The sequence below is a fragment of the Sorex fumeus genome, unplaced genomic scaffold (genome assembly GCF_029834395.1).
Source record: "Sorex fumeus unplaced genomic scaffold, SorFum_2.1 ptg000044l, whole genome shotgun sequence".
Classification (NCBI taxonomy): domain Eukaryota; kingdom Metazoa; phylum Chordata; class Mammalia; order Eulipotyphla; family Soricidae; genus Sorex; species Sorex fumeus.
The window spans coordinates 20,161,775-20,186,611 of NW_026606101.1; the positions used below are offsets into that span (position 1 = coordinate 20,161,775).

General features: G+C 52.3%; 1 protein-coding gene across 1 annotated transcript in view; it reads left to right on the forward strand.

Annotated features, from left to right (window-relative positions):
* VPS16 (VPS16 core subunit of CORVET and HOPS complexes) overlaps positions 1-23,688 on the forward strand; it is a 28,535-nt gene extending 4,847 nt beyond the window's left edge. The window contains exons 2-24 of the mRNA XM_056121451.1: positions 16,253-16,341; positions 16,578-16,675; positions 16,762-16,890; positions 16,974-17,118; positions 17,219-17,334; positions 17,427-17,549; positions 17,661-17,716; positions 18,545-18,634; positions 18,732-18,826; positions 18,913-18,989; positions 19,421-19,552; positions 19,644-19,771; positions 20,061-20,096; positions 20,379-20,487; positions 20,668-20,802; positions 20,919-21,027; positions 21,122-21,219; positions 21,303-21,410; positions 21,938-22,015; positions 22,113-22,282; positions 22,362-22,458; positions 23,193-23,296; positions 23,413-23,688. Coding sequence (XP_055977426.1) covers positions 16,253-16,341; positions 16,578-16,675; positions 16,762-16,890; positions 16,974-17,118; positions 17,219-17,334; positions 17,427-17,549; positions 17,661-17,716; positions 18,545-18,634; positions 18,732-18,826; positions 18,913-18,989; positions 19,421-19,552; positions 19,644-19,771; positions 20,061-20,096; positions 20,379-20,487; positions 20,668-20,802; positions 20,919-21,027; positions 21,122-21,219; positions 21,303-21,410; positions 21,938-22,015; positions 22,113-22,282; positions 22,362-22,458; positions 23,193-23,296; positions 23,413-23,557 — 2,467 coding nt within the window. The 3' untranslated portion in view covers positions 23,558-23,688. The remainder of the gene's footprint in view (positions 1-16,252; positions 16,342-16,577; positions 16,676-16,761; positions 16,891-16,973; positions 17,119-17,218; positions 17,335-17,426; positions 17,550-17,660; positions 17,717-18,544; positions 18,635-18,731; positions 18,827-18,912; positions 18,990-19,420; positions 19,553-19,643; positions 19,772-20,060; positions 20,097-20,378; positions 20,488-20,667; positions 20,803-20,918; positions 21,028-21,121; positions 21,220-21,302; positions 21,411-21,937; positions 22,016-22,112; positions 22,283-22,361; positions 22,459-23,192; positions 23,297-23,412) is intronic.
* The last annotated feature ends 1,149 nt before the right edge of the window (positions 23,689-24,837 follow it).

Consider the following 24,837-nt stretch of genomic DNA (forward strand, 5'->3'; position numbering starts at 1 on the left):
TGATGTCCTGGTAACGAGAATCCAAGGCCCGTTCACTATTGCTGAGGGAATTTCCACTCCCTGGACCTGGGACGGAGGAGCCAGGACTCCTGGCCTGGCTCACGGGAGGCATGGTCTGGCCTCAGAGTGCTCACCCCTGCATTGCTGTGAGAGGCCAGCATCCCTGCTGCCCTCTGCTTCGCTCGTCAGCATCTCACCTAGTTTGCAACACCTCACTGTCCCTGAGAAGCCTTGAGCAGGTGGGTCAGCGGCCCAGACTGCCCTGGTCCTGGATTCTGAACCTCCTCCAGGGGCAGTGCCTCCTTCCCGCCCTCTCTGTGTTCTGTCAGCCTTCTGGACCTCACCCTGCACTGTTCCATCTTTGACCCACGGTTTCCAGAGGCATCTCCGCGCTTGCCACATTTTAGGTCCCTTAAGTGGCCAGTTCTCTTCTTGGTTCCATGAACTTCAGGCGTGCGAGCACCCCCCTTGCGCAACCTTCCAGCCAACCTCAACCTCCGCCTCCTCCTGGGCTCTACTCTGAAATATCAGACTCGCCCACCGCTGACCACTGTCTCCTATGAGCTTGAGCGTGATGGCTCCCGACATGCCTCTGCTTCCAGTGGGGGTGCCATCTGCAGGGTCCCCTGCTCTCTTGGCATCCTTCTGCAGACCTCCCTTCTCAAAGTGTGTCACACACACCCTATCTAGCTGCATGTGTAGCTGTTGTCGGTCATTTCCATTCCTTGCTTCCTCCTGAACACCTTTTCCCTTTGTCCCTTGGGGACGTTAGTCACCGTCTTGGAGACCTGTGACCAGGCTGCTGAGCACTGCTGTGAGAGTCCCACTCAGGCAGGTTGGGGTGACTGTAGATTCCTGGTCCTCTTACCCTCCACTCCCCACAGGGCTCTTCTCTTCCTTTTTCTTTTTCTTTTTCTCAGTAGCCTGTGGGGCTCAGTACTCCAGGGGCTAGGCAGTACCAGGGATCAAATTCAGGGTTTTGCACATTCTCAGCAGGTGCTCTACCACGTCAGCTGTCTCTTGTACCTTCTTTTCCTTCTAAAATGTTGCATGAAGGGAGGCTGGAGCAGTAGTCCAGTGGGTCGGGTGCCTGCCTTGCACACGGCAGGCCTAGCTTCTATCCCCGGCACCCCATATCATCCTCCGAGCCCCACAAGGAGTGATCCCGGAGCGCAGAGCCACGAGCAACCCCTGAGCGTCCCTCTGGGTGTGGCTCCAAAGGAAAATCAAAAAAATAAATAAAAATGAAATTCTCAAGTTAGCCTCCAATAATTCATGTATAATTTAAAATGGGGTCTGGGGGTATCTCGAAGGGCTTGGAGCACACACTTTGCATGTGGAAGGCCCAGATTCAGTCCCCTAGTACTGCATCACCCCCTGAGAACTGCTGCAACGGACCCCTGAGCAGTGAGCTGGCAGTAGCCCCCAGCACCACTGGGTGTGACCCCAAAATCCCCCAAAAGAAAAAATTAGTTTTTAATGGGAGGGAGAGAGAAGGTAGTAGATAGTAGATAAATGCATACCTGTAACGCTTCAGACTTCATTCCAGTAATTGGTAATGAGATCATGGCTGGGATAGGTGGCTTCTTCCTTGTTCCTTGTCCTCTGCTCTTCAGAGCCGCCACTGCCCCCGGGTCTCTCTGGAATGACATGGCCCAATAAATACCTTCATTCCACAATCATTTTAGTGGCTGTAGTTTTCTGTCTGCCTTTGCTGTTGGACCCCTGGAGGATCCCTGGGTTTGGGGCAGTCTTTTTTTTTTTTAATTTTTTTTAAATTTTTGGGTCACACCTATTGATGCTCAGGGGTTACTCCTGGCTCTGCACTCAGGAATTACTCCTGGTGGTGTTTGGGGGACCATATGGGTGCTGGAAATTGAACTGGTCCGCTCCCTGCAAGGCAAACGCCCTACCCTACCCGCTCTACTATTGCCCCAGCCCCAGGCAGAGTCTTATTTACCTCTATTATGTTGCACAACTCTGCTTTCCTTTGGTAATCAGGAAACCACTACAGACAATAAGTTAATCGCACTCTCTTTTTTTCTTTTCCCTTCTTCTTTTTAAAAATGTGGGAGTACTGCTATTTATTCAGCCACTAATTAAGCTGACTAAAATGGGCATGAACTCCACATTACTTTTTTAAAAAAAGTTTTGTTGAATATTCGTGAGATAGACCATTGCAAAGCTGTTCATGATTTCAGTCATATAATAACCTAACACCCATCTCTCCACCAGTCTACATTTCCTACCACCAATGTCCCCTGTTTCCCTCCCACTATCCCTCAACACCCCGCCCTCCCCCAACCTCCCTCTATGGAGGGACACTTTCCTTGTTTCTCTCACATTTTCCTTTTGTGCATTATGGTTTGCAGTACAGATACCAAGAGGTCATCGTGTTTGTTCAGGGCATTCAGTATTTTTATCGGGATGGTAAGGCTGGAGTAGCTTTTTAACTAGGTGGCAGCTTTGGGGTGTGGATGTAACTGCCAAGGCTTCTGGAAGTACAGGGAGATGGGGGGAGTTAGCCCATCCACACCCCTAGAAAGCCTGGCGATTTCAGTCACAAAACCCACATACTCAGTTTTCAGCAGATCATATCTTGGTGGGGTCCACCCTGAGACGGTGGAATCTGGCCGGGAGCATGGAGCACTTTTGGATTGTGGAAGTAGGCGGTTGCTGGGTGCTCTGCTTGGGCAAATCCAACTTTCTTAATGCCAGTTGATTCAGCGGCATAAGGAGCTCAAAATGACACAGTGATGTGCGAATCTTCTAATTCAGCTTGGGACTGGAGCAAGGGCACAGCAGGTAGAGTGTTTGCCTTGCACACAGCAGGCCCGGGTTCGATCCCCAGCATCCCATATGGTCCCCCTGAGCACTTCCAGGAGTAATTCCTGAGTGACAGAGCCAGGAGTGACCCCTGAGCATCTCCAGGTGTGACCCAAAATAAAACAAAACACAATTCATTTAGTTCATCGCTGTGTTTCCTGGTGGAAAATATTCTGTGGAGACTAAATTCTATAACACAATAGAACTCAGAATTGCTGGAATTAAAAGCAGGTGTGTGTTTGTCTTATGGGTTCTTGATGTTGGTTTGGGCCACACTGGGTGGTACTCCGGGGGCTCCTCCCGCAGTGATTCTCAGGGATAGCAACTCCATGCACTGCAGTCTGCAAGCCCCTCTCCACCCAGCAGTGACTCTATCAGAGGGGTTAATCATGAGGAGTGAATTATTCCCACGTCTCTTGATTCTGTATGTTTTTTAATTCTGTATTCTTTAAAATAAAATCCCATAAAATAATAACCTATAAGCAGTGTCTCTAAGATAGAGCCTTGGCCTTTTAGGGTAGTGTTGCCCAATTGGTGCCATAGTTAAGTCTTTGATAAATTTAGGCCATTTACTTCTGTGTGATGGGTGTATGGTAAGGTCAGATGATTCCGTGGCCTAATGTACTTTCTTCGCTTTGCTTTCAGGGGTGAGGGGACCATATCTAGTAGTGCTCTGGTCTTAGTCCTGGCTCTGTGATCAAGGATCAAACACTGTGTGGGCTGCATATTCGGCAAATAACTTTAACCCTTGTTCTATCTCCTCAATCCAGTGCACTTTCTTTGATGTGAGTGAAATAAATGTTGAATGAGGGGGCTAGAGTGATAGTACAGTGAGTAAGAGGCTTAACTTGTATATGGCTGACCTGGGTGCTATCACCGGCACCCCATATGGTCCTCAGGGCCCTGTCAGAGTAATCCCTGAGTGCAGAGCCAGGTGTAAGACTTGAGCACTGGTGACTGTCACCCCCAAACAGAAAAGAAAGAAAAAAAAAAGGTTGAATGAATTCCTTGATTAGCTGTAAGTGCTTTACAGAAGAGAACAACAGTTGGGAGGTATTTCTTTAGTCCCAGATGATGGGTGCTGGCGAAGGCACTGTAGACAGGAGAGCCAAATCCACACCCAGATGTGTATTAATTCCAATGAGGACAAGTCATTGCTCCCATGATAGAAGCAGGGTGCTGCCCTCACCCATCTACACCCCAAATGGTGTCATATGGGGGGGGGGGGCTTGGTCTCTGCTGTAGAGCAGTGGTCAGGTCAGCCTTGGGAGAGGATTCCTAACATATCTGTGCCAAGGGAGGTTACTACAGCTGTTTTGTTGTTGTTATTCTTCTTCTTCTTGTCATTATAGCATACTGGGAATTGCACCCTTGGGTGTGATTCTTGCATAATTGGTTTTGTTGTACCAGAAGTAATCGCAGAGACTCAGTTGTGGAACCCCCCACGTCTGGATCGTACCCTTGGTTGTGACCCCAGGGATCTATCATCAAGGTGGAGGGCTGCATTTGGCAGTGTGGGGTGGTGCCTAGGATCAAACTCATGGCATCACAGTGCAAGGCAGGCATCTACCCATGAGCCTCATGCTCTTAGGATTTGAAACACAGGAAGGCTAGTGTTGGACATGGTAGGACAAGCCCTTCCCGTAGTAAGAAGACTTGTGATGAGCCTCTGAGCCTCAGGATTGTCAGTGTCTGGGCTGGACAGATAGAACAGGCCAGACGCTTGCCTTGCCTGCGTCCACTCTGGGCAATCCTGGCTTGATCTCTAGCAACACATGTAGGCCCCTGAGTACAGAGCTAATAGTAGCCCCTGCACACCCCCCAGAAGTTGTCCCAAACCGTTCCTACCACCAAGTTATTCTCCCCCACCAAAAAAAAAAAAAAAGATTTTCAGTTGCTCCTAGTTCTGACCATATTTCAGGATCCTGTTCATTCCTGGCCAGTACCCTAACTTTCAGGATGGGGCATGTTGGTGGATTCATCTATTATAATTTGATAGCCCACACAAGTATATCTTTTGTGTTTGACTTTTAATAGTGGCAGCTATGTGACTAAACAAAATAAGAGATTGTTTTAGGCCCGCTAGAGAAACTTTCTGCTCCCCAGAGCCGTGGAACTGGAACCATCCCTGCCCTCAAGCCTTGATTTGAGCTGAAAGTTAATGAACCCAAGTTTCTTCTCTGTAAACATTAAAGTCAAGCTCAGAAGTCACCCTGCAAAGCACATACATGTTTTACTTGACATTTTTCCACAGCAAACTGCAGACTGGAGTACGATGCCTCTGCACACAGTAGGTTGCAGGCATTTGTTTTCCCTGGGCAGGGAGCTCCGCACTGCATTCAGTTCCAAACCCCTGCCCACACCAGTCCCCCAGTTCCACTCTCACGGATCTCTCTCCTGAGGTCACTTCCTTGTGCCATGTCTGTAGCTGTCTGATCCTGAAAGTTGACTTAAACAGGAGAGTTTAGAACACATAAGAATTAGTCAGAGGCTGGCGAAATAGTACAGCAGGTATGGTACTTGCCTGGCACATGGCCAACCCAGGTTTGATCTCCCAGCATCCCATATGGCTCCCTGAGCCAGGAGTAATTCCTGAGTGCAGAGCAGGAGTTACATCTGAGCATCACCAGGTGTGGCCCAAAGACACAACAAATAAAAATAAATCTGTGGGATCAGAGAAATAGTGCAGCAAGTAAGGCACTTGCCTTGCCTGCAGCTGACTCAGGTTCCATTCCCAGCATCCCATTTGGTTCCCCGAACCTCACCAGGAATGATTCCCTGAGTGCAGAGCCAGGAATAAGCCCTCAGTACCACCAGGTGTGGCCAAGCGGCGGAGGGGAAAGCGATTTTTAAAAAAGAATTAGTCATTTGCGATAAAAAATAATTTATGATACTAGAAAATTTAAATTGTCAGCCTAGCACTCAAACCATGCCCAAGGAATGACAGACTTGAGCAGGGCTCCCTTCCCATGTTGGGGTTGTTGGAGAAAATTAACTTTGTCATCCACTGGGTGGCAGAGAAGTTCCCTGGCCTGCCTAATTGGGAGTTGATTCACAGTGGCCAGGCTTGCAGGAAGCAGCCCTAGAGGGTTCCAGGGCAGCAGAGGCACAGGAGAGCTGTAACTGCCGGCAGGAGAGTGTAGGGAGAGTCGGGGATAGTACAGATAAATGGCCCGGGGCTTAGGGCATATAGAGGTTGGATTACCTCTACTGGCTGGTCGCAAGACTGGGTGGAAGGTCTCAGTGGAAACACTCAAGGTCGAGAAGGGGTTGTTAGTGACCTGGTATCTTGACTTGCCAGGAGCAAGTGTGTGTTCACGGAGCAGAAGGGGAGGTGATCACCACTCTGGGGGGACCTGAAAGGTCGCTGCCTGCCAGGGTCAGAGCATATGCAGATGTCCTCGCACCCGGTGCCCACGGGGGGGGGGGGGGGGGGGGGGGGGGGGCAGCAGGAGAGCTGCTGCTTCTGCCATGTCCTTCCAGTGCCACCTACTGGGGAAGCCTGACTCGCTCTCCAGGAAGGAGAAAGGCCTTAGTTCAGTCCATTTTCACAGCTGCTGGTGAAGGTTGAGTTTAGAGTGAGAGGCAGTACATACTTTGACCACTGGCATTTTGGGTCCGTGGGGTGGGAGCATCCATTTTCACATTGTATGTTCATCCTGTTTTAGCAACAGAAATGCAGACGTCAAACGAAATGCAAACATCAAAAGAAATGCAGATGGGATTGTCAAAATTTCAAATAATGCAGAAGTATGGAGTCTAAAAACCTGGTGCTCCCAGGGATTGGGGAGAGAGCTCAGAGTGCTAGTGCTCATGCTTCACGCTTAGGAGACCCGAGTTCAGTCCCTGGAGTCACGTGGTCTCCTGAGCACTGCATCAGAAGGAGCCCCTGAGCCAGGGTGAAAAAAAACAACAACAACAAGAAACCCAGACCTGGGATATAACCAAGTGGTAGAGCATCTACCCTGCGTGTGTGTGGAATTGGATCCTCAGCACTACCCCTCATTGCCAGAGTGATCCCCAGGTCCAAAGCATGGAACTCCTGTACCCGGAAACGAGTATGACACCCTCTTCCACTCCCCCGATGCACTTTGCTGTAACAGGGACAACAAAGCTGATAATCCCCTGATGCCCTGCCCCTGTTCATTGCTCTCCCCAGAGGTCACCACTGCCTGGCTTACAGTAAGGTTTGACTCTGGGCATTTTTATATATATTTATGCATGTATAGGTGGTTATATATACATAGGCTTGTAATTGGGTTCATATGGTTTATACTGACCTGCAGCGATGTGTGTATAAGTGTGTTTGTGAGTGTGTGCATGTGTGTGTGTGCACGCGTGTGTGCTTGTGCCTGCGTGTGTCTTTGGGTCACACCAAGTGACACTCAGAGCCTACTCCTGGTCTGTTCTCAGGGGACCATATGCAGTGCCAGGAATCAAATAGGGTCAAGTATCTTGACCTCTGCCTGCACTATCTCTGGCCCTGGCTGACTGTTTTTACTACTTACTGTATCTTAGAGATCGTTTGGAAAATGTTAGTGCAGTGTTGCCTTAGGAAGGGCCACATAATAGTTCCCAGAATGGACAAGCTAGAGTTTATTTAAGCACTCTGGTTTGGTGGATGTTTAAAGAGGTATTTTCAGAATTTTTTTATTGGGGGGGGGGGGGAGGATTTAGATTTGGGAGCTCTACCTCGCTCAGGAGTGACCCCTGGCGGTGCCCAGGGAAACATGATGCCTGGATTTAACCCAGGCTGGTTGTCAGCCCAGTAGCTGTAGTGCAAGGCAAATGCCTGACCAGTGCTGTCTCTACAGCCCACTTTTTATAGAGTTTTTTTTAAAAGTACTTTGGGCCAAGAATGTGGCTTGTCAGAGCATGTGTTGCATAGGTGAGGCCCAGGGTTTCTTCCTCACACACACCATTTTTATTTTTTCTTTTTTTATAATCTGTTTTTATTGAGGTACTGGGATTTAAAATACTGTGAATTGTACTTTTCACGCATACATCATTCCTACACCACACCCATTGCAAGAGTGCCTATAAAAAGAATTTTTTAAAACTAGACTGTAGAGATAGTGCAGTAGGTAGGGCCCTTGCCTTGGATGTGGCCAATCCCAGTTGATCCCTAGGACCACATTTGGTCCCCTGAGCACTACCAGGTGTGGCCCCAAACTACCTTTCCCAAATTTTTTAAAGCGATCCTGCAACACATTTATATCTTTGTGCACTCTTGCAATAGCTCTATAGATTAGAGCTTTTGAAGGAAGTTGCTGGTCAGAGTTTAAGCACATTTAAATTGACTAGCTAGTGCATTTTTGCCATAGGGTTGAGTCAATTTACACTCCCACCAGTGGGCATAAGGTGTTTATTTTCCCACATCTTCAGTAATGTTAGATATTTTTAGCCTCTCGACTATTGCTATCCAGATGGTAAAAACAGAAAAATATTTTTTTTTGTTTTAAAAAATTGTTGTGGGTTGGGGACCACCCTGGGAAGTACTGGTGGGGACATACAGTGCCAGGAATTGAGCCCAGGACCTTTCACATGTATGGCACATGCTCTGCCACAAGAAACACATCCCCCGTCCCAGAATCAAATCATTCATAGTCACTGCATTTGTTTTCTTCTGCCCTTTGCGTTTCTGCTGTGCTTTTTCTGTGTATTTGTTAAGGTATTCTCTACACATTCCCTATCTTGGTCCTCCATGACAGATGTTCTGTGGAGCTTCCCACTCTGGCCTCTTGGCTTTTGTTGATGAATGTTTAATGTGCAGATCTTCCATTCTTACCAGTTTTGTTCTTTGATAATTTCTGGATTTTGTGTCTTGCTCTGAAAAATCTTATTTTGTTTTTCCTTTTGTGGGTTGTTGTGCCACAGTCATGCTCTTGCCCTGTGCTCAGGGGTCATTCCCGGTAGTGCTCAGGAACCATTTGCCCTGAGGATTTGATTTGGTTTCTGCCACATGCGAGGCAAGCTCTGGGGCCCCTGTACTATCTCTATCTCACTGTTCCTTCAGAAAGTGTCTTCTGAAATAGAAGCTTATAATTTTCAAGTTTTCATGGATTTTTTTCCTTTTTTATAAATTTATTAAATCACTGTGAGAGCATTTACAAAGCTTTCGGGTTTAAGTCTCGATCATACGATGACGAAACACCCGTCCCTTCACCAGTGCCCATTTTCCACCACCAAAAACTCCAGTATACCCCCCATTCCACACCCTCTCCCTACCTGTGGGGCAGATGATCTCCACATTACTCTTTCTCTTTACTTTGATCACACTCAACATTTCGACAGCGGACCCACCACTACCATTTGGGATTCTACCCTAACACTCAGATCTGCCGAAAAGGCAACTGTAGACAATCCATTTTCCATTGCTCGTTATGAACAACATATGATGTTGCACAGCTGCAATAGTGGCTGTGTGATCTTGGAATTCCGAAATTCAACAATCAAATTTGGAGGGATTTCTGCCAAAACCCGCTGGGCTCTGAGATCTGTCCCTGAGTCTCTGGGATCATGACCGTCAAGCAGCCCACTTAGGAGCCAAAGAGGCCGTTTGTGGGCAGTGACCCGGGGTCTCGTTGGGGCGGGGAGGAAAGGGCCAGCTCCACCCCCATCCCGTGAGGCCCCGTGCATCTGGCCACCGCAGGCCCAAACCTGACCATCCAGTGGCCTCTGGAGGATGGTGGCCACTGAGCCGCCAAGAGGGAGCAGGCAGAGGGACAGCACCCTTCCCCTCTGGGATGGCCCAGCACTGGTAACCTACTGCGGGGACCAGACACATTTCTGCCAAAAGCCGCTGGGTTCTGAGATTTGTTTCTGAGTCTCTGGGATCATGGCTGTTAAGCAGTTTGATCAGGAACCAGAGAGGTCTTGCCTTCAGTTATATAGCTGAGCCGGAGGTGGTTTGTGGGTATGTCTCCCACATACCTAACCTTTGGCCATTTACTTTCTTGGTAAACTTGGCCCCAAGTTGTTGGGGTCTGGCCAAAGGCATAGCAGCAATTTTGGGGTATCTAGAAGTCTTAAGGTACCATCAGGCTGCTGATGCACTCAACTCACAGGTACAGATTGACCTGCTGGCGGCACCATACCCCAGGTTTTTGGTTTTTTGGACTTTTTTGTTTTTGAGTCATGCCCAGCGATGCTCAAGGATCACTCATGACAGACTCAGGGTGACAGTTTGTGGTGTCTGGGATTGAACTTGGGTCGGCTGCATACAAGGCAAGCACACTCCCCACTGTACTACTGCTCTGGCCCCTTATTGTTGTTATTGTCATTGGTTTTGGACCACAACTCGCAGTACTCAAGGGCTACTCCTGGTTTGGTGCTCAGGAGTCACTACCCAGCAGTGCTAATGGGGATCACATGGTGTCAGGGGTCATACTCAAGGCCTGCATGCAAAGCCCTGCATGCACACTAGCCCTTTGAGTCATCTCCCAAGCCCCCCTTAGTTTTAAATATTTTTATAAAATCTATATTTTCTAAAAGGCAGTATAAGGTAGTATAAAAACCCATAGCCATTGTCTTTTCTCCTATTTCTCTTCCTTCCCTTTGTTGTTGTTGTTGGATTGTTTGTGGGTTGCTGAGTCGCTGTGCACCAGAGGCTCTGTTGACAGTGCCTGGGATCCCAGCTGCTGTCCCTTCAGAATTGCACTCTGCGATGTGGACTAGTGCCAGGACTCAGCTTACTGCCTCGTGTCTTCAGTGATATGGGTGAGCCACTGGGTGAGCGTGACCGGTTTTTTTTTTCTTTTTGGGTCACACCTGGAGATGCACAGGGGTTACTCCTGGCTCATGCACTCAGAAATTACTCCTGGCAGTGCTCAGGGGACCATGTGGGATGCTGGGAATCAAACCTGGGTCAGCCACGTGCAAGACAACCTACCCCCATGCTATCACTCCAGCCCCCATTTTTCTTTTACTCTTCACTTTAAAAGATGTAGCTTTGGGGCCAGAGAGATAGGGCAGGACTTAAGATGATTACCTTGCACATTGCTGCCCCAGGCACCACTCACAGTCCCACAGCCCCACCAGGAATGGTCTCTGAGCACAGAGCCAGGAGCAAACCCTAAACACCTGCAGGTGTGGCCCCACCAAGACAACCCCCCCACCAAAACGTGAAACTTTTGTATTTCTAAGAGAAACTGCTTTTTTTTTTTGCTTTTTGGGTCACACCCGGCGATGCACAGGGGTTACTCCTGGCTCATGCACTCAGGAATCACTCCTAGTGGTGCTAGGGGGGCCATATGGGATGCTGGGGACCATATGGGATTGCCAGGTCGGCCGCACGCAAGGCAAATGCCCTACTCACTGTGCTATCGCTCCAGCCCCCAACTTACTTTTTTTTTTTTTGAGGAGGGTTACAAACATTTTTTTTTCCTTGTTTTTTTTTTTTTTGGTCCACACTCAGCAATCCTCGGGGGTTATTCCTCACTCTGCCCTTGGGAATTACTTAGTGGTGCTTGGGGAACCATATGGGATACCAGAGATTGAACCTGGATCAGCTGTGTGCAAGGCAAGCACCCTGCCCGCTGCACTATCTCTCTGGTCCCACTTTTTTTCCTTTTTGTCTTTCTGTTTTGCTTTTTGGTGGATTTTTGTTTGTTTTGGGGCCACACCCAGCAATGCCCAGAGATTACTCCTAGTGGTGCACAGGGGACCATATGGAATACAAGAGATTGAACCCCATTTGGTTACATGGAAAACAAGTGCCCCAACCACGGAACTCTTTTTCCAACCCCTAGTGGAATTTTCAGTGAAAGCTTTTTAGTGGGCATGGAGAAATGATTTAGAACAACTTCAAACACATACCTTCTAAGCACATGATCGTGAGTTGAATGCCTGGTGCTGCCTTTTGTGTCCAGCTTGATTCTGGCAGCTCTGCCATCTGATCTCCAGTGCAAGAAGCCATGTCGGTTGCACCATAGCCAGGTGTGTGCAAGCATCACCACTAAAAATGTGAATAACCCCTGACAAACACAGCAGCTTAAAAAGACGTGCAAGTACCACAGTCGGGAAGCTGGTTCCTGGCAAACACCACAGCCAGAGTGTGTGTGCCACAGTTCAGGAGTACAGTCCCTGGCAAGCACCTGTGCGAACACTACAGGAAAAGTGGAGCAGATCTCCATGTGCGACTCCAGGCAAACACCGCAAGGAAAAACGAGTAAGCAGTGTTCAAGCATCACAGTCAGGCATGTGTGATCCATGGTCATCACAAACAGTTTCAGCAGTAAAGGGTCAGCACTGTAGCACTGTAGCACGGTCCTCCCGTTGTTCATCGATTTGCTTGACTGGGCCCAGTAACATCTTCATTGTGAGGCTTGTTGTTACTGTGTTTGGCATATCGAATACATCACGGGTAGCTTGCCAGACTTTGTCATGCGGGCGAAATACTCTTGGTAGCTTGCCGGGCTCTCCAAGAGGGGGGAGGGCTGGAGCGATAGGAAAGGGTCAGCAGTGATCAAAAAATGATTGTGGGGCCAGAGTGATAGTACAGCAGGTAGAGCGTTTGCCTTGCACATGGCCAACCCTGGTTGATTCCCGGCACCACATATGGTCCCATTGGCCCACCAGGAGTGATCTCTGAGCACAGAGCCAGGAGTAAGCCCAGAGTACAGCCAGGTGTGGCCCAAAAATCAAAGGGTGGGGGAAGATTGTTAATGTTAGGTGCGGGGTGACAGTTCAGGTAGGGAAGCGCTTCCATAGCATGTGCCAGACTCTGGGTTTGGTCTCCCTCCTGGCTATGACCCCTGTTAAAAAGTTTTGAGTTTTAGGGGACCGGAGTGATAACACAGCAGGGAGGGCGTTTGCTTTGCACGCGGCCGACCCGGGTTCGATTCCCAGCATCCCATATGGTCCCCTGAGCACCACTGGGAGTAATTCCTGAGTGCATGAGCCAGGAGTAACCCCTGTGGACCCAAAGAGCAAAAAAAAGTTTTGAGTTTGTTTTTTTTAAAAGTTGTATTTATTGGAGGGAGGCAGTGTTGGGCCACATGTGGCACTGAACTCTGTAATTACTCTGGTAATTACTTCTGGTGGTGTTCAGGGGATCTTATGGGGTGCCAGGAATCAAATTTGGGTTGACCATATGCAAGGCAAGTGCCCTGCCCACTGTACTATTGCTCCAGCCCCTGATTAAAAAGTTTTAATGAATTTTTTAGTTGCCAGTGCTAACACCTGGTGGTGCTTGGGGCTTACTACTTGCTCAGTGCTGGGACTACAACCCTGCAGTATTTGGAGGACCATACAGTGCCAGGGATTGAATCCGCAGTTCCAGAAAGAAAGACATGTGCACCAGCCATTTGAACACTTTTCCTGGTCCGTAATGTTAAGTATTTTAGTTAACAGTTATTAATGTAGTTGAGCATTTCAAAATCTTCCTCCATTCCTGATTTTTTTTCCTCAGCTACAAGCACCCACTGTTATTAGATACTTATAAATCATTTCAGAATGAGCTGAAACGATAGTACAGTGGGTAGTGCTTGCCTTGTATGTTGCCTGGTATGTGGGTTTGATCCTTGGCATCCCATATGATCAGCCCCCTCCCCCCCCCCCCAGCACTGCCTGGAATGATCCCTAAGCAGAGAGCCAGGAGTAACCCCTAAGTATCACTGGGTGTGGTCCCAAAACTGAAAATCATTTCAGAGTTTTTATTTTTTAAATTGAATCCAGTATAATTATGTTTTTAAAAAACATTTTCTGTTCTGTTTCCCCAGAATAATACAGAAGTCCTTAATTTTTTTTCAGACCCATTTATTGTGTGTGCGTGAGACAGAGAGAGGGAGACAGACACTTCTGGGTTTGTGTCACACTTAGAAATTGTTTCTACTTTCAGCTTGTAAAAATAGCAACCCCTGGTTTTATTTTTTAACATGTAAATGCTTAATTCCATCTGGAAAATATTCTATTGTCACAATTAAGTAATGAAATATTATTTGTTATGAATCTTCCCTTGTGACCCATTGTTTCAAGTATCAATTTGTGCCAATTTGAAATGCCATCTTTATTACATGCTCAATTCCCAGATCTTTTCCTGAATTCTGTTGTCTTCCTTTTGTTTGCTTTTGTCTTTCTGTGCCAAAGTAGCACTTTTAATTAGTTTTATATTTATATATAGTATTTACTATGTATCTGTTCTCATATTTTCAAAATGCTCTTACACATTTTCTAGTGTTTTCTTTCAGATAACCCCACCCCAGATAAGTTGTTGGATCAGTTTGTACTCTCTCCCGGCTCTCTCTTTCACACACATACACACACACACACACATTTAAGGGGTGACTTGGAGGGCTTGGGGTCACACCCACCAGAGGGCTGGACCTATTCCTGTACCTGTGCTCAGGACTGAGCTCTGGAGGTGCTTTGGGGGACCCTGTACAGTGCCCGAGACCAGACCAGGGTTGGCTATTGCAAGGCAAGTGCCTTCCCTGCTACACGGCCTCTCCTGACTCTTGGGGCATAGGGAGTGGTTTGTTTTTTTGTTTCAGTGTTGTTCCAGGGGCTTGAGAGCCACTCCTGCACATTATCCAGCCCAGTAGTCTGGGCTTGGTCGTAGCAAGCTCAGGCCAGCAGTGCTGAGGGCTGTCAGGGCCATGCCTGGGGCATACAGTGTTGGTTATCACTGATGCTAAAGCCTTGCCCCCCACTTGCCGTGTACCCTAAGACTTGTGGCATCTCCTGACCCTGGAGGGGGTGGTTTTCATTGGGGAAAATGTTTCTAGATGACTTGGAAGTGTTTTTTTCCATGTTTTTTATATCCCTCGGTAAATTCTGGTTTGACTGGGCATCGGGGTTTGCAAAGAGCATCTCACAGTGCTCTGGAGTCTGGACCCCCTTGGCAGTACCCAACCAGCTGTACAGTTCATCAGGGTACAGTGCTGCTTGGGTGTGGCAGTGATGGGGGTCACAGGGCTGTAGCTGGTGGTGCGAGTTATGCAGTACTGGGGGTCCCACTTCGGGCCTCCAGGAACGAGTAAGGAGTTCTAGTCCTTTAAACTCTTCTTCTGTCTTGAATTTGCAAAAGTAATAACACACACACACACACACAAACACACACACACACACACACACACACACACACGAGGTTCATTTTAATGTTAATCATGATTAGTCATGATTAGGATCTTTTTAAGACTATTTATTTTTTCTTTTTCTTTCTTTTTTTTTTATTTTGAGTGGGAGGGCAGACCCAGCAGTACTCAGGAATTAATCAGTTAGTGCTCAGTTAGTGCTCCTGGAGGGCTTGGGGAAGCCTATGGGGTACTGGGGTGAAACCTGGTTCTGACAGGTGCAAGGCAAACACCTCCCCTCTGTACCATCTCCGGATGGTTCTTGATCATCAGCCTTACTAAGCTCTCTCATAAATTGCTATTGGATTTTCCTTAGACTACTTTGGATTTTCTGAATAGACAATTTCATTACTTGTAACAGCAATTTTATATCTCCAAAGCCCTAAAACAATGTCAAGTGGAAGGTACTGATGTGCATCTTCCTGAGACCTCATAGCGAAGGCCCCCAGGATGACTCCCGTGGGACACCTTCCCTTTTACCACACTGTCATGTCTGGGCATCTTGGGAACGTGGTCTTTCGTCTCTGTGTGCAGTGGTGGAGTGTCTCAGCACTGACCCATATCCACAGTGCCTTCCCCAAGATGCTCGAGCTGCATGCGTGTCTCTGAGAGCAGCCCCCTCGCTGCCTTGTGATTTCACTCGCCTCCAGAACATCCGAGCATCCAGATTGTGGCTCTCCTCAGGAGTCGCGCCCCAGCTGGGGATGCACTTCTCTTTGGCACTGCTAACTCAGTAACCCCAACACCGACTTCACTGTCAACCAGTGTTGGGCTAGAGCCCAGGGCGTAAAGCCCACAGCTTGATTCCCTGTCAAGAAGGAGACAGCACCTGGAGCAATAGTATAGTGGGGAGGGTGTTTGTTTGGCACACAGCCGGCCTGAGTTGGATCCCCGGCATTCCATAGGGACCCCTGCGCCCCACCAGGGGTGATTCCTGAGTGCAGAGCCAGGAGTAACCCCTGAGCATCGCTGGGTGTGACCCAAGAACCAGGAAAAAAAAATGAGGAGAGAGAGAGAAGAAAGGCTGCAGGGGTCTTGCTTCTAGCTAACACAGACCCCACCATTAGCAGAGCCTCGGTCCTCACCTTGTACCCTGGGTGGCACACGGCCTGTCTGCCTGTCTCGGGAGCGCCCACCTGCCCTGGCCTCTTGTCCCTGCCCACACGTTCTGCTTCCGTCCCTGTGTTCCCTTTACCTGCACGTGGCTGGCACTGGCCGTTTCCATTCCTGGCTCCCTCCCTACCTCCTCCTTTGCCTGAGGGTGGGGGCAGTGGAGGCTCTGGGATGTTCCTTGGGGCCTGACTGCTGTCGGAGCACAGGAGACTGATGTCCCCTTGTTTCTGTGTGGGCAGGAAGTATGAGTTGTATAGCATGGACTGGGACCTGAAGGACGAGCTCCGGGATTGCCTGGTAGCAGCCGCGCCCTATGGGGGTCCCATCGGTATGTCACCCCCTATGCCGCCACCGGCTTCGGACTATGAGATGAACTCAGTCTTTGATTCCCGGGCCTTGGGCTTGGCATGCTGGCATCTGTCTCCCCAATCTGAGGCACACCTTGCACCCCTGACCTCTGTACCCGCCAAATGCTTTTAATTCTGGCACTCATATTGGCAGCCTCCGCGTGGGGGCCGGGAGGGACGGCTGGAGAGCTAGGACAGATCTTTTCTCAAACGGCAGCGTTGCTCAGGAACCCCTGGAGAAAGGAGAAGTCTGTCAGTATCCGGCCGGTGCTGGAGATCTACTCAGCTTCTGGCATGCCCCTGGCCAACCTACTGGTGAGCGCCCTGACCAGCCCCGAGGGAGGACTGGGCAGGGCCTCTGCACCTGGAACGTGGCCGCAGGAACCCGTCTCCCCCCACAGTGGAAGAGCGGCCTGGTGGTGTCCCTGGGCTGGTCGGCTGAGGAGGAGCTGCTCTGCGTGCAGGAGGACGGCGTGGTGCTGGTGTACGGGCTGCACGGGGACTTCCGGAGGCACTTCAGCATGGGCAACGTAGGGGCCACAGGAGACTGGGGGCCGGGGCCGGGAGTGTGACCTGTGACCTCCGCAACCCACGCTCCCTCTCCTCTCCCCAGGAGGTGCTCCAGAACCGGGTTCTCGATGCCCGCATCTTCCATACCGAGTTCGGTTCCGGGGTGGCCATCCTCACGGGGGCCCACCGTTTCACGCTCAGCGCCAATGTCGGCGACCTCAAACTGCGCCGGATGCCAGAGGTGCCAGGTGAGCCTCTTGGAGCCCTCAGAGGGGCCCTCAGCCTGGGCACCGGCGGCGGCAGAGGCTCTGGGTCCTGCTTGTCTTGAGCCCAGCCCCGTCCCTGCAGGTCTGCAGAGCGCACCCTCGTGCTGGACCACGCTGTTCCAGGAGCGCGTGGTGCATGTCCTCCTGGCTGTGGGACCTGACCTGTACCTGCTGGACCACGCTGCCTGCTCCGCAGTGGTGAGGCCCTGAGTGGGCACGGAGGGGAGGCGCTGGGAACGGGGAGGCCCTGACAAGTCAGGATTCCTACGTCTTCCACGGCCCTTCCCCAGACACTGCCAGGCCTGCCCCCAGGAGTGAGCAGCTTCCTGCAGATGGCAGTCTCCTTCACCAACCGCCACCTGGCCCTCTTCACAGACACGGGCTGCATCTGGATGGGGACAGCGTCGCTCAAGGTGAGACTTGGGGATAGCCCAGGGCCCAGAGCTTGCCCAGGGAAGTTGTGCTGGGAGGGGAAGGGCTTTGTAAACAGACTGGTGACTGCCGGGCGCCTGTCCCCCTTTCAGGAGAAGCTGTGTGAGTTCAACTGCAACATCCGCGCCCCCCCAAAGCAGATGGTCTGGTGAGGAGCGGGTGTATTATTCCAGAGCGGGGGTGGGGGGCTTTGTTTCCTGGGATACGTTGACTCATCCTGTCTGCTGGAACGTGCGTCTTGTTTTTTTTGGAAGGGGTAGCAGTGGTGTGGGCTCTCCTGTCTCAGTGCTTGTCATTGCTTGCTGGTGGTACTAGGATCCTGTGTTGCCAGAGATTGAACCCAGGGCTTAACTTTTGTTATTTTCCTGATGGGGGGCAGGTGCCTCTGGGTGTGATTCTTGGACAGTTGGTCCAGCAGTTCAGTGTATTGCTGCTTGAGCTGTGCAATGCCAAGGATATCTCAGAAGCAACAACTATTTCCCGCTCCAGTATGTCCCGACGTCTTGAGCTATCTCCCTGGGACTTGCACTTTTATTTTTCTGCCAGTGCGTATTGGGAGGGAACCCCTGCTTGTACCCCCGCCCCCCTCCCCCCACACCACCACAGTGGGCCCCAGCTCCCCCTAGGAGCTGACAGCACAGGATGACGGGAGAGCAAGCACACCAGAGGAATGAGATGAGGGGCAGCAAATGGGCGGATTTGGTTTAGGTGCACTCCTGGCAGTGCTCAGGGCTTAGTCCTGGCTCTGCAATCAGGAATCACTCCTGGCAGAGTTGGGGGACCATATGGGATGCCAGGAATCGAACCCAGATTAGCCGGGTGCAAGGCAAATATCTACTCGCTGTGCTATCACTCTGACCCCAGGGGCAGCAAGTTTGTGCAGACCTTCCCAGGGTGCAGTGTTATAGCTGCAGGCCTGGTGTCTGTGCATGTCCGAACGTGTGCGTGTGTGTGTGTGTGTGTGTGTGTCCTGCAGGTGCAGCCGTCCTCGGAGCAAGGAGCGGGCCGTCGTGGTGGCCTGGGAGAGGAGGCTGATGGTGGTGGGTGATGCGCCTGAGAGCATCCAGTATCCTTGGAGGGCTGCTGGGGGTGGTGGCGGGAAGGGACGTCACCTGCCCTGCCCCCTTTTGTTGCTCTTGGAAACAAGCCTTGACCAGGCTCAGGTTTGTGCTGGATGAGGATTCCTACCTGGTGCCTGAGCTGGACGGGGTCCGGATCTTCTCTCGCAGTACCCACGAGTTCCTGCATGAGGTTCCAGGTGAGGCAGCAAGTGACGGGGCTCCCCCCTGTGTAGGGTCGGGGTTGAAGGGCTCACTGCCCTCACTCACCACCTCTTTCCCCCAGCGGCCAGTGAGGAGATCTTCAAAATTGCCTCGATGGCCCCTGGAGCGCTGCTGTTAGAGGCCCAGAAGGAGTATGAGGTGACGCCCTGGCCCCCTGCCCTTTCCCCTCTGGGCTGGGGCAGGGGGGTGCTGGTTCAGGGGCACTGGATGGATGTTGTGTCTTTCCCTGGGGTGGGGCAAGCTCAGGCATCCACACTGTCCCCAGCCCAAGTACAAATCCAGGCTGTTTTCAGGGATCTCAGAGGGATAGCACTGTGGGTAGGGCCTTGCACATGGCCATCCCCTTGGGGTCCCCCAGCACTTCCAGGAGTGTTCCTGAGCACAGGCGGGTGTGACCCCCAAACCAAACCAAAGCTGGTGGACTAAGTGCACCGAAGCGGGCTGGGCAGTGCCCTCTGCAACCCCGCCAAACCCGTCCATTGGAGCCAGAGCCGGAGGAGACCAGATGTGGCGATGCTTTCCCTCCTGATGTCTCATTCCCTGGCACCCTCCTCCCCCCCACACACCAGAAAGAGAGCCAGAAGGCAGATGAGTACCTGCGGGAGATCCAGGAGCTGGGACAGCTGAGCCAGGCCGTGCAGCAGTGCATCGAGGCGGCGGGGCACGAGCACCAGCCCGACATGCAGAAGAGCCTGCTCCGGGTCGGCCAGGGCTTGGGGCTGAGGGCAGGCGGGGCGCCGGCTCCAGGCAGCTGGCAGGCTGACGCGCCGCCCGCCTGCCCTCTTCTTGCAGGCGGCCTCCTTCGGGAAGTGCTTCCTCGACCGGTTCCCCCCCGACAGCTTTGTGCGCATGTGCCAGGAGCTGCGCGTGCTCAACGCGGTCCGGGACTATCACATTGGCATCCCGCTCACCTACAGCCAGTATCCAGACTCGGGGTGGTGGACGGGCAGCCGCCGGGGAGGGGAGGTGGGAGGCCGAAGGACTGCCTGAAGCTCTCTGGGAATGATGCTCGTTCCCTGCTCGGATCTTTTTGGGGTATTTTTTTTCCCCATGTGGTGTTTTGGGGTTTTTTTTTTGGTCCACACCTCACAGTGTTTAGGGTTTACTCCCCCCGCTGGGCTCAGGGACCATGTGGGATGCTGGGGATCAGACTTGGGTCTGCTGTATGCATGCCTTTCCCAGATGGATCCTGAACTGTGTGAAATACAGATACAAGCAGCTCACCATCCAGGTGCTGTTGGACAGGTACAGGAGCCCAGGGAGGCCTGTGGCTGGACCGGGGGTGGGCGTTACTGTGTCGGGTGGGGACTTGGGGAATCACTGTGTCTGACCTGGTTCCTTTTGCCCTGGGGGCGGGGGGGAATTGAAAACCCCTCCTGAGACAAGCAAGACTGTTCTACCATCGCACTAGATCCCCAGCCGTTTGTGCAAGGCCTGGGACCCCAACTACAGGCCAGGGCCCTGCTGCCCTCTCTCTACCTTCCTTTCCCCTCGTGCCCTCTGCCCATTGCTCTCCCTGCTGCCCAGGCTTGTGTTGCGGAGGCTTTACCCCCTGGCCATCCAGATATGCGAGTATCTGCGGCTTCCCGAAGTGCAGGGTGTCAGCCGGATCCTGGCCCACTGGGCCTGCTACAAGGTGAGGCTGGAGCACAGGGCCCGCCTGTGGCTTTTGAGGCACCTAGGTCTGGGGGTGGAGAGAGAGAAGAAAGTAAAGAGAGGTGGGGGTGACTCCTACTCAAGGGCCAGCAGGTTGGAGGGAACTCAGGGATGCGACCCCAGGTGTGCTTCACGGGACCCCGCCCCATCCTCCCCACAGGTGCAGCAGAAGGATGTGTCTGATGAGGATGTCGCTCGGGCCATTAACCAGAAGCTGGGGGACACACCCGGCGTCTCTTACTCAGATATTGCTGCGCGGGCCTATGGCTGTGGTCGCACAGAGTTGGCCATCAAGGTGTGGGTGCCCAGCCCTCCCTAAAGTCTCGTATGTGGGCACTAGGAAGTGCCCAGGCCAGCTTCTCTCTCTCCCCTCTCCCCCCCCTCCACCCCCCTTTCTCCCACACCTCACAGCTGCTGGAGTATGAGCCACGCTCTGGGGAGCAAGTACCCCTTCTCCTCAAGATGAAGCGGAGCAAACTGGCCCTGAGCAAGGCTATCGAGAGTGGGGACACGGACCTGGGTGAGCAGGGCTTCGGGTGCGGGCAAGGCCCAAGGGCCCCAGGGGCCGAGCAGGGTGCCGGGCTGGGGTCCCCACACGCCTCACTGCCCCACAGTGTTCACTGTGCTGCTGCACCTGAAGAACGAGCTGAACCGAGGCGATTTCTTCATGACCCTTCGGAACCAGCCCATGGCCCTGAGCTTGTACCGACAGGTGAGTACGGTAGATGGGGTTTGGGCAGGGGGTTGGGGCGGTAGCCTCCTACCTTGCTGCCAACGGTCCACCTGCCACTGTAGTTCTGCAAGCATCAGGAGCTTGAGACGCTGAAGGATCTCTACAACCAGGACGACAACCACCAGGAGCTGGGCAGCTTCCACATCCGAGCCAGCTACACGGCAGAGGAGGTGTGAGACCCATGTGGGCTGGGTCCCGGGGCTCCTTCCTCCCCAGAAATCAAGGCCTCATAGACCACGCAATCCCCCGTGCACCTCGCTGTGGAGGGAGTCTCTGGGGCCTGTGTGTCCTGTGTGTGTGTGTGTGTGTGTGTGTGTGTGTGTATGAGAGAGAGAGAGAGAGAGAGAGAGAGAGAGAGAGAGAGAGATTGGGGGGATTGTGTGTGTGTGTCAGGGGGATTGGGGGGATTAGTACCAGAGAAGGTCACTGTCCCCCCTCGTGCCAAGGTGATGCACCAGGAAGTGAGAGCAATAGGACAGTGGGCCAGGTGCTTGCCTTGCCTGACCAGGGTTTAGTCCCTGCCAACACATATAGTTCCCCAAGCCCCAAGCACAGCTGGTCCCCAAATCCAAACTAAACTGCAGTGTGGTGCACCAGCGGGCAAAGTCGGCCATCTCTACCACAGCCCAGAGTAGGGAGAACACTTCGGCCAGGCAGAGGGCACTGAGCTCGGGGACCCCCCTTCTTGTTCTTGTAGCGCATCGAGGGCCGAGTCGCTGCTCTGCAGACAGCCGCCGACGCCTTCTACAAGGCCAAGAATGAGTTTGCAGCCAAGGTTCGGAGGAGCTTTTCTCAGCCTTCCCCCACCCCCCTCCTCACTACCGGCCTCCTTCCTCGCCCTCATCCCTGTCCCGACTCACCTGTGTCCCCAGGCCACAGAGGATCAGATGCGGCTCCTCCGGCTGCAGCGGCGCCTGGAAGATGAGTTGGGTGGCCGGTTCCTGAACCTGTCCTTGCACGACACCGTCACTGCCCTCATCCTGGGCGGTCACAGCAAGCGCTCGGAGCAGCTGGCCCGCGACTTCCGCATCCCAGACAAGAGGTAAGGGAGGGCCCTGGCGGCCGGCAGGAGGCAGGATGACGTCCAGCCTCTGAGGACTGTGAGCCCCGCTTTCCCACAGGCTCTGGTGGCTGAAGCTGACAGCCCTGGCCGATCTGGGCGACTGGGAGGAGCTGGAGAAGTTTTCAAAGAGCAAGAAGTCACCTATCGGCTACCTGGTGAGGCAGGGCAGAACACTCTCCATCTGCCGCGGGGGCAGCCCTAGAGAGATGAGGTCCCAGAGGGCAGGTCGATGTCTCAGGCTTGCCTCCATTCAGTTAGCCCACGGGGACAGTGGCTGTTTCCTGGGGGCCTGTTTGTAGACCACAGACAGACAAGAATGGGCCTGAGTATCCCTGGGGCGGGCTAGGGGGGTTTCATTCCTCAGGGTGCAGGCAGTGGAGGGTTGGGCACCGGGTCACCCTCCAGGGAACCTCACAGGCCTTAGAAGAAATCCTGTTTGAGTGTGGAGGGAGGCGGGGACGGGAACATCTTTGAGGTGGTGAGGATGTTGGAAGGGTTGTTGGACTTTTGTGTGTGTCAGGGTGCTCAGAGGGTTAGTGGGTAGCGGGGGGAAGGGCAGCTGAGAGAGAAGACTCAGGCTGTAAAGCTCAGGAATCACCTGTTGTGTGGGCATGCGGGAAGGAGAGGTCTTGGGACCCTTCCAGATCTTTACTCTCTTTACTCTCAGTCATTTCTGCCTCAAGAATGTGGCAATTGTAGGGGGAGGAGGAGGAGGGCGGGGTGGCAGGGGAGAATGGGATGATAGTAGAGGTCCTAGGGGGCAGGTCATATGCACTGAAAAGGTCTGTAACATACCGAGGGCCATTGTGTCCACTGGGCTCTTGCTAATACACGAGAGGACGGAAGGGCTCTGCCTTACCTTCTACCTCTGCCCCCGACCTCTGCTTAGCCCTTTGTGGAAGTCTGCATGAAGCAGCATAACAAATACGAGGCCAAGAAGTATGCGTCCCGCGTGAGTCCCGAGCAGAAGGTCAAGGCCTTGCTTCTCGTCGGGTGAGTTGGCAGGACATCCCGTGAGAGCTGGATGGCTGAGCCAGCGGTAGGAGGGGACGTGTGATTTGCACCCTTGGGCAGCTCTGACACCAGCTTCCTTCCTGCACGTCACCCAGGGATGTGTCTCAGGCGGCAGATGTGGCCATTGAGCACCGGAATGAGGCAGAGATGAGCCTCGTGTTGTCCCACTGCACTGGAGCCACAGATGGGGCCACAGGTGACAAGATTCAGCGGGCCAGGGCGCAAGTCCAGAAGAAGTGAGACGGCCACCCTGAACATCTCCCTGAGCCTGGGGCTTAATAGAAGTGGTCTTCTTCCATCCAGAGCAAAGTTGCGAAGCAGGGCTGGGTAGGATTGGGGGTCCGGTTGTAAATAAAGTTGAAACATTTGAGGAGTGCGTGTCTTATTAAATAGTCTAGCCTAAGGTAAAGCAAGCTTGGGACAAGATCATCCACATATTACCACAAAGCCCTACAAAATGTGCTGGGTTGTGTTGTCGCTAGAGAGGGTGCTTCTCCAGCCAGACTTACAGAAAATCTGCCCCTCTGCATAGTTACCGGGGCAAGTGCACGTAAGCTCCTAGCCTGATGTGTTAAGCCCGAGCTCATCAGGAACTGCTCTGAAAAGCTGTTTTTGGAGACATACACACTGGAACCAGGTATCATTGTAAAAAACCACTGTATCATTGTTCTTTTAAAGTTTTTTGAGCCATACCTGCCTGTATTCAGGGCTTACTCCTGACTCTGTGCTTAGGAATCACTTCGAGTGGACTCTAGACCATCTGCAGTGCCAGGGACTGAACCAGGGTCAGCCGTGTGCACGGCCAGCGCCCTGCCCACTCTACTATTGCTCCAGCCCCTGAAGGCTTGTTAACTCACAGATGGACGCTGTCGACAGGAACCTCCTCGGGGCTGCTACCCCAACACCTGTGGGGCTGCAGTCCAGCAGCTGGCTCTCTTGGTTCAGCATCCCCAGGGAGCCAGGCAGGGCTGTGCTGCCCTCCTTACTTGCTTAGGGGTAACACTGGTACATGCCTGCCAGTCTCTAGAGGCACCTGGAGCACCAGCCCTTCTGAGAGGGAGATCTACACCTCTCCACAGGGGAGGAGCCAGGTGCTGGGGATGGACCTCTCTTCCCAGCCCATCAGCCTTTTTTCAGAAGTGGAACACCCTCAGAGAAAGGAAAAGAGATATCCAATTCCCAGTCGTGGCTTCACAATTCCTCATTGCCCTGGTAGCTCTTGATATCTCTTTAAAATGTTTTCATGGAGGCTAGAGAGATAATACAGTGGGTAATCTTTTGCTTTGGGCTGGAGCGACAGCACAGCGGTAGGGCATTTGCCTTGCGCGCAGCCAGCCCAGCCAAGCTGGGTTCGATTCCTCTGCCCCTCTTGGAGAGCCCAGCAAGCTACCGAGAGTATCTTGCCTGCATGGCAAAGCCTGGCAAGCTCCCCATGATGTATTCGATATGCCAAACACAGTAACAAGAAGTCTCAAAATGGAGACTTTACTGGCCCCGCTTGACCAAAATCAATGAACAAT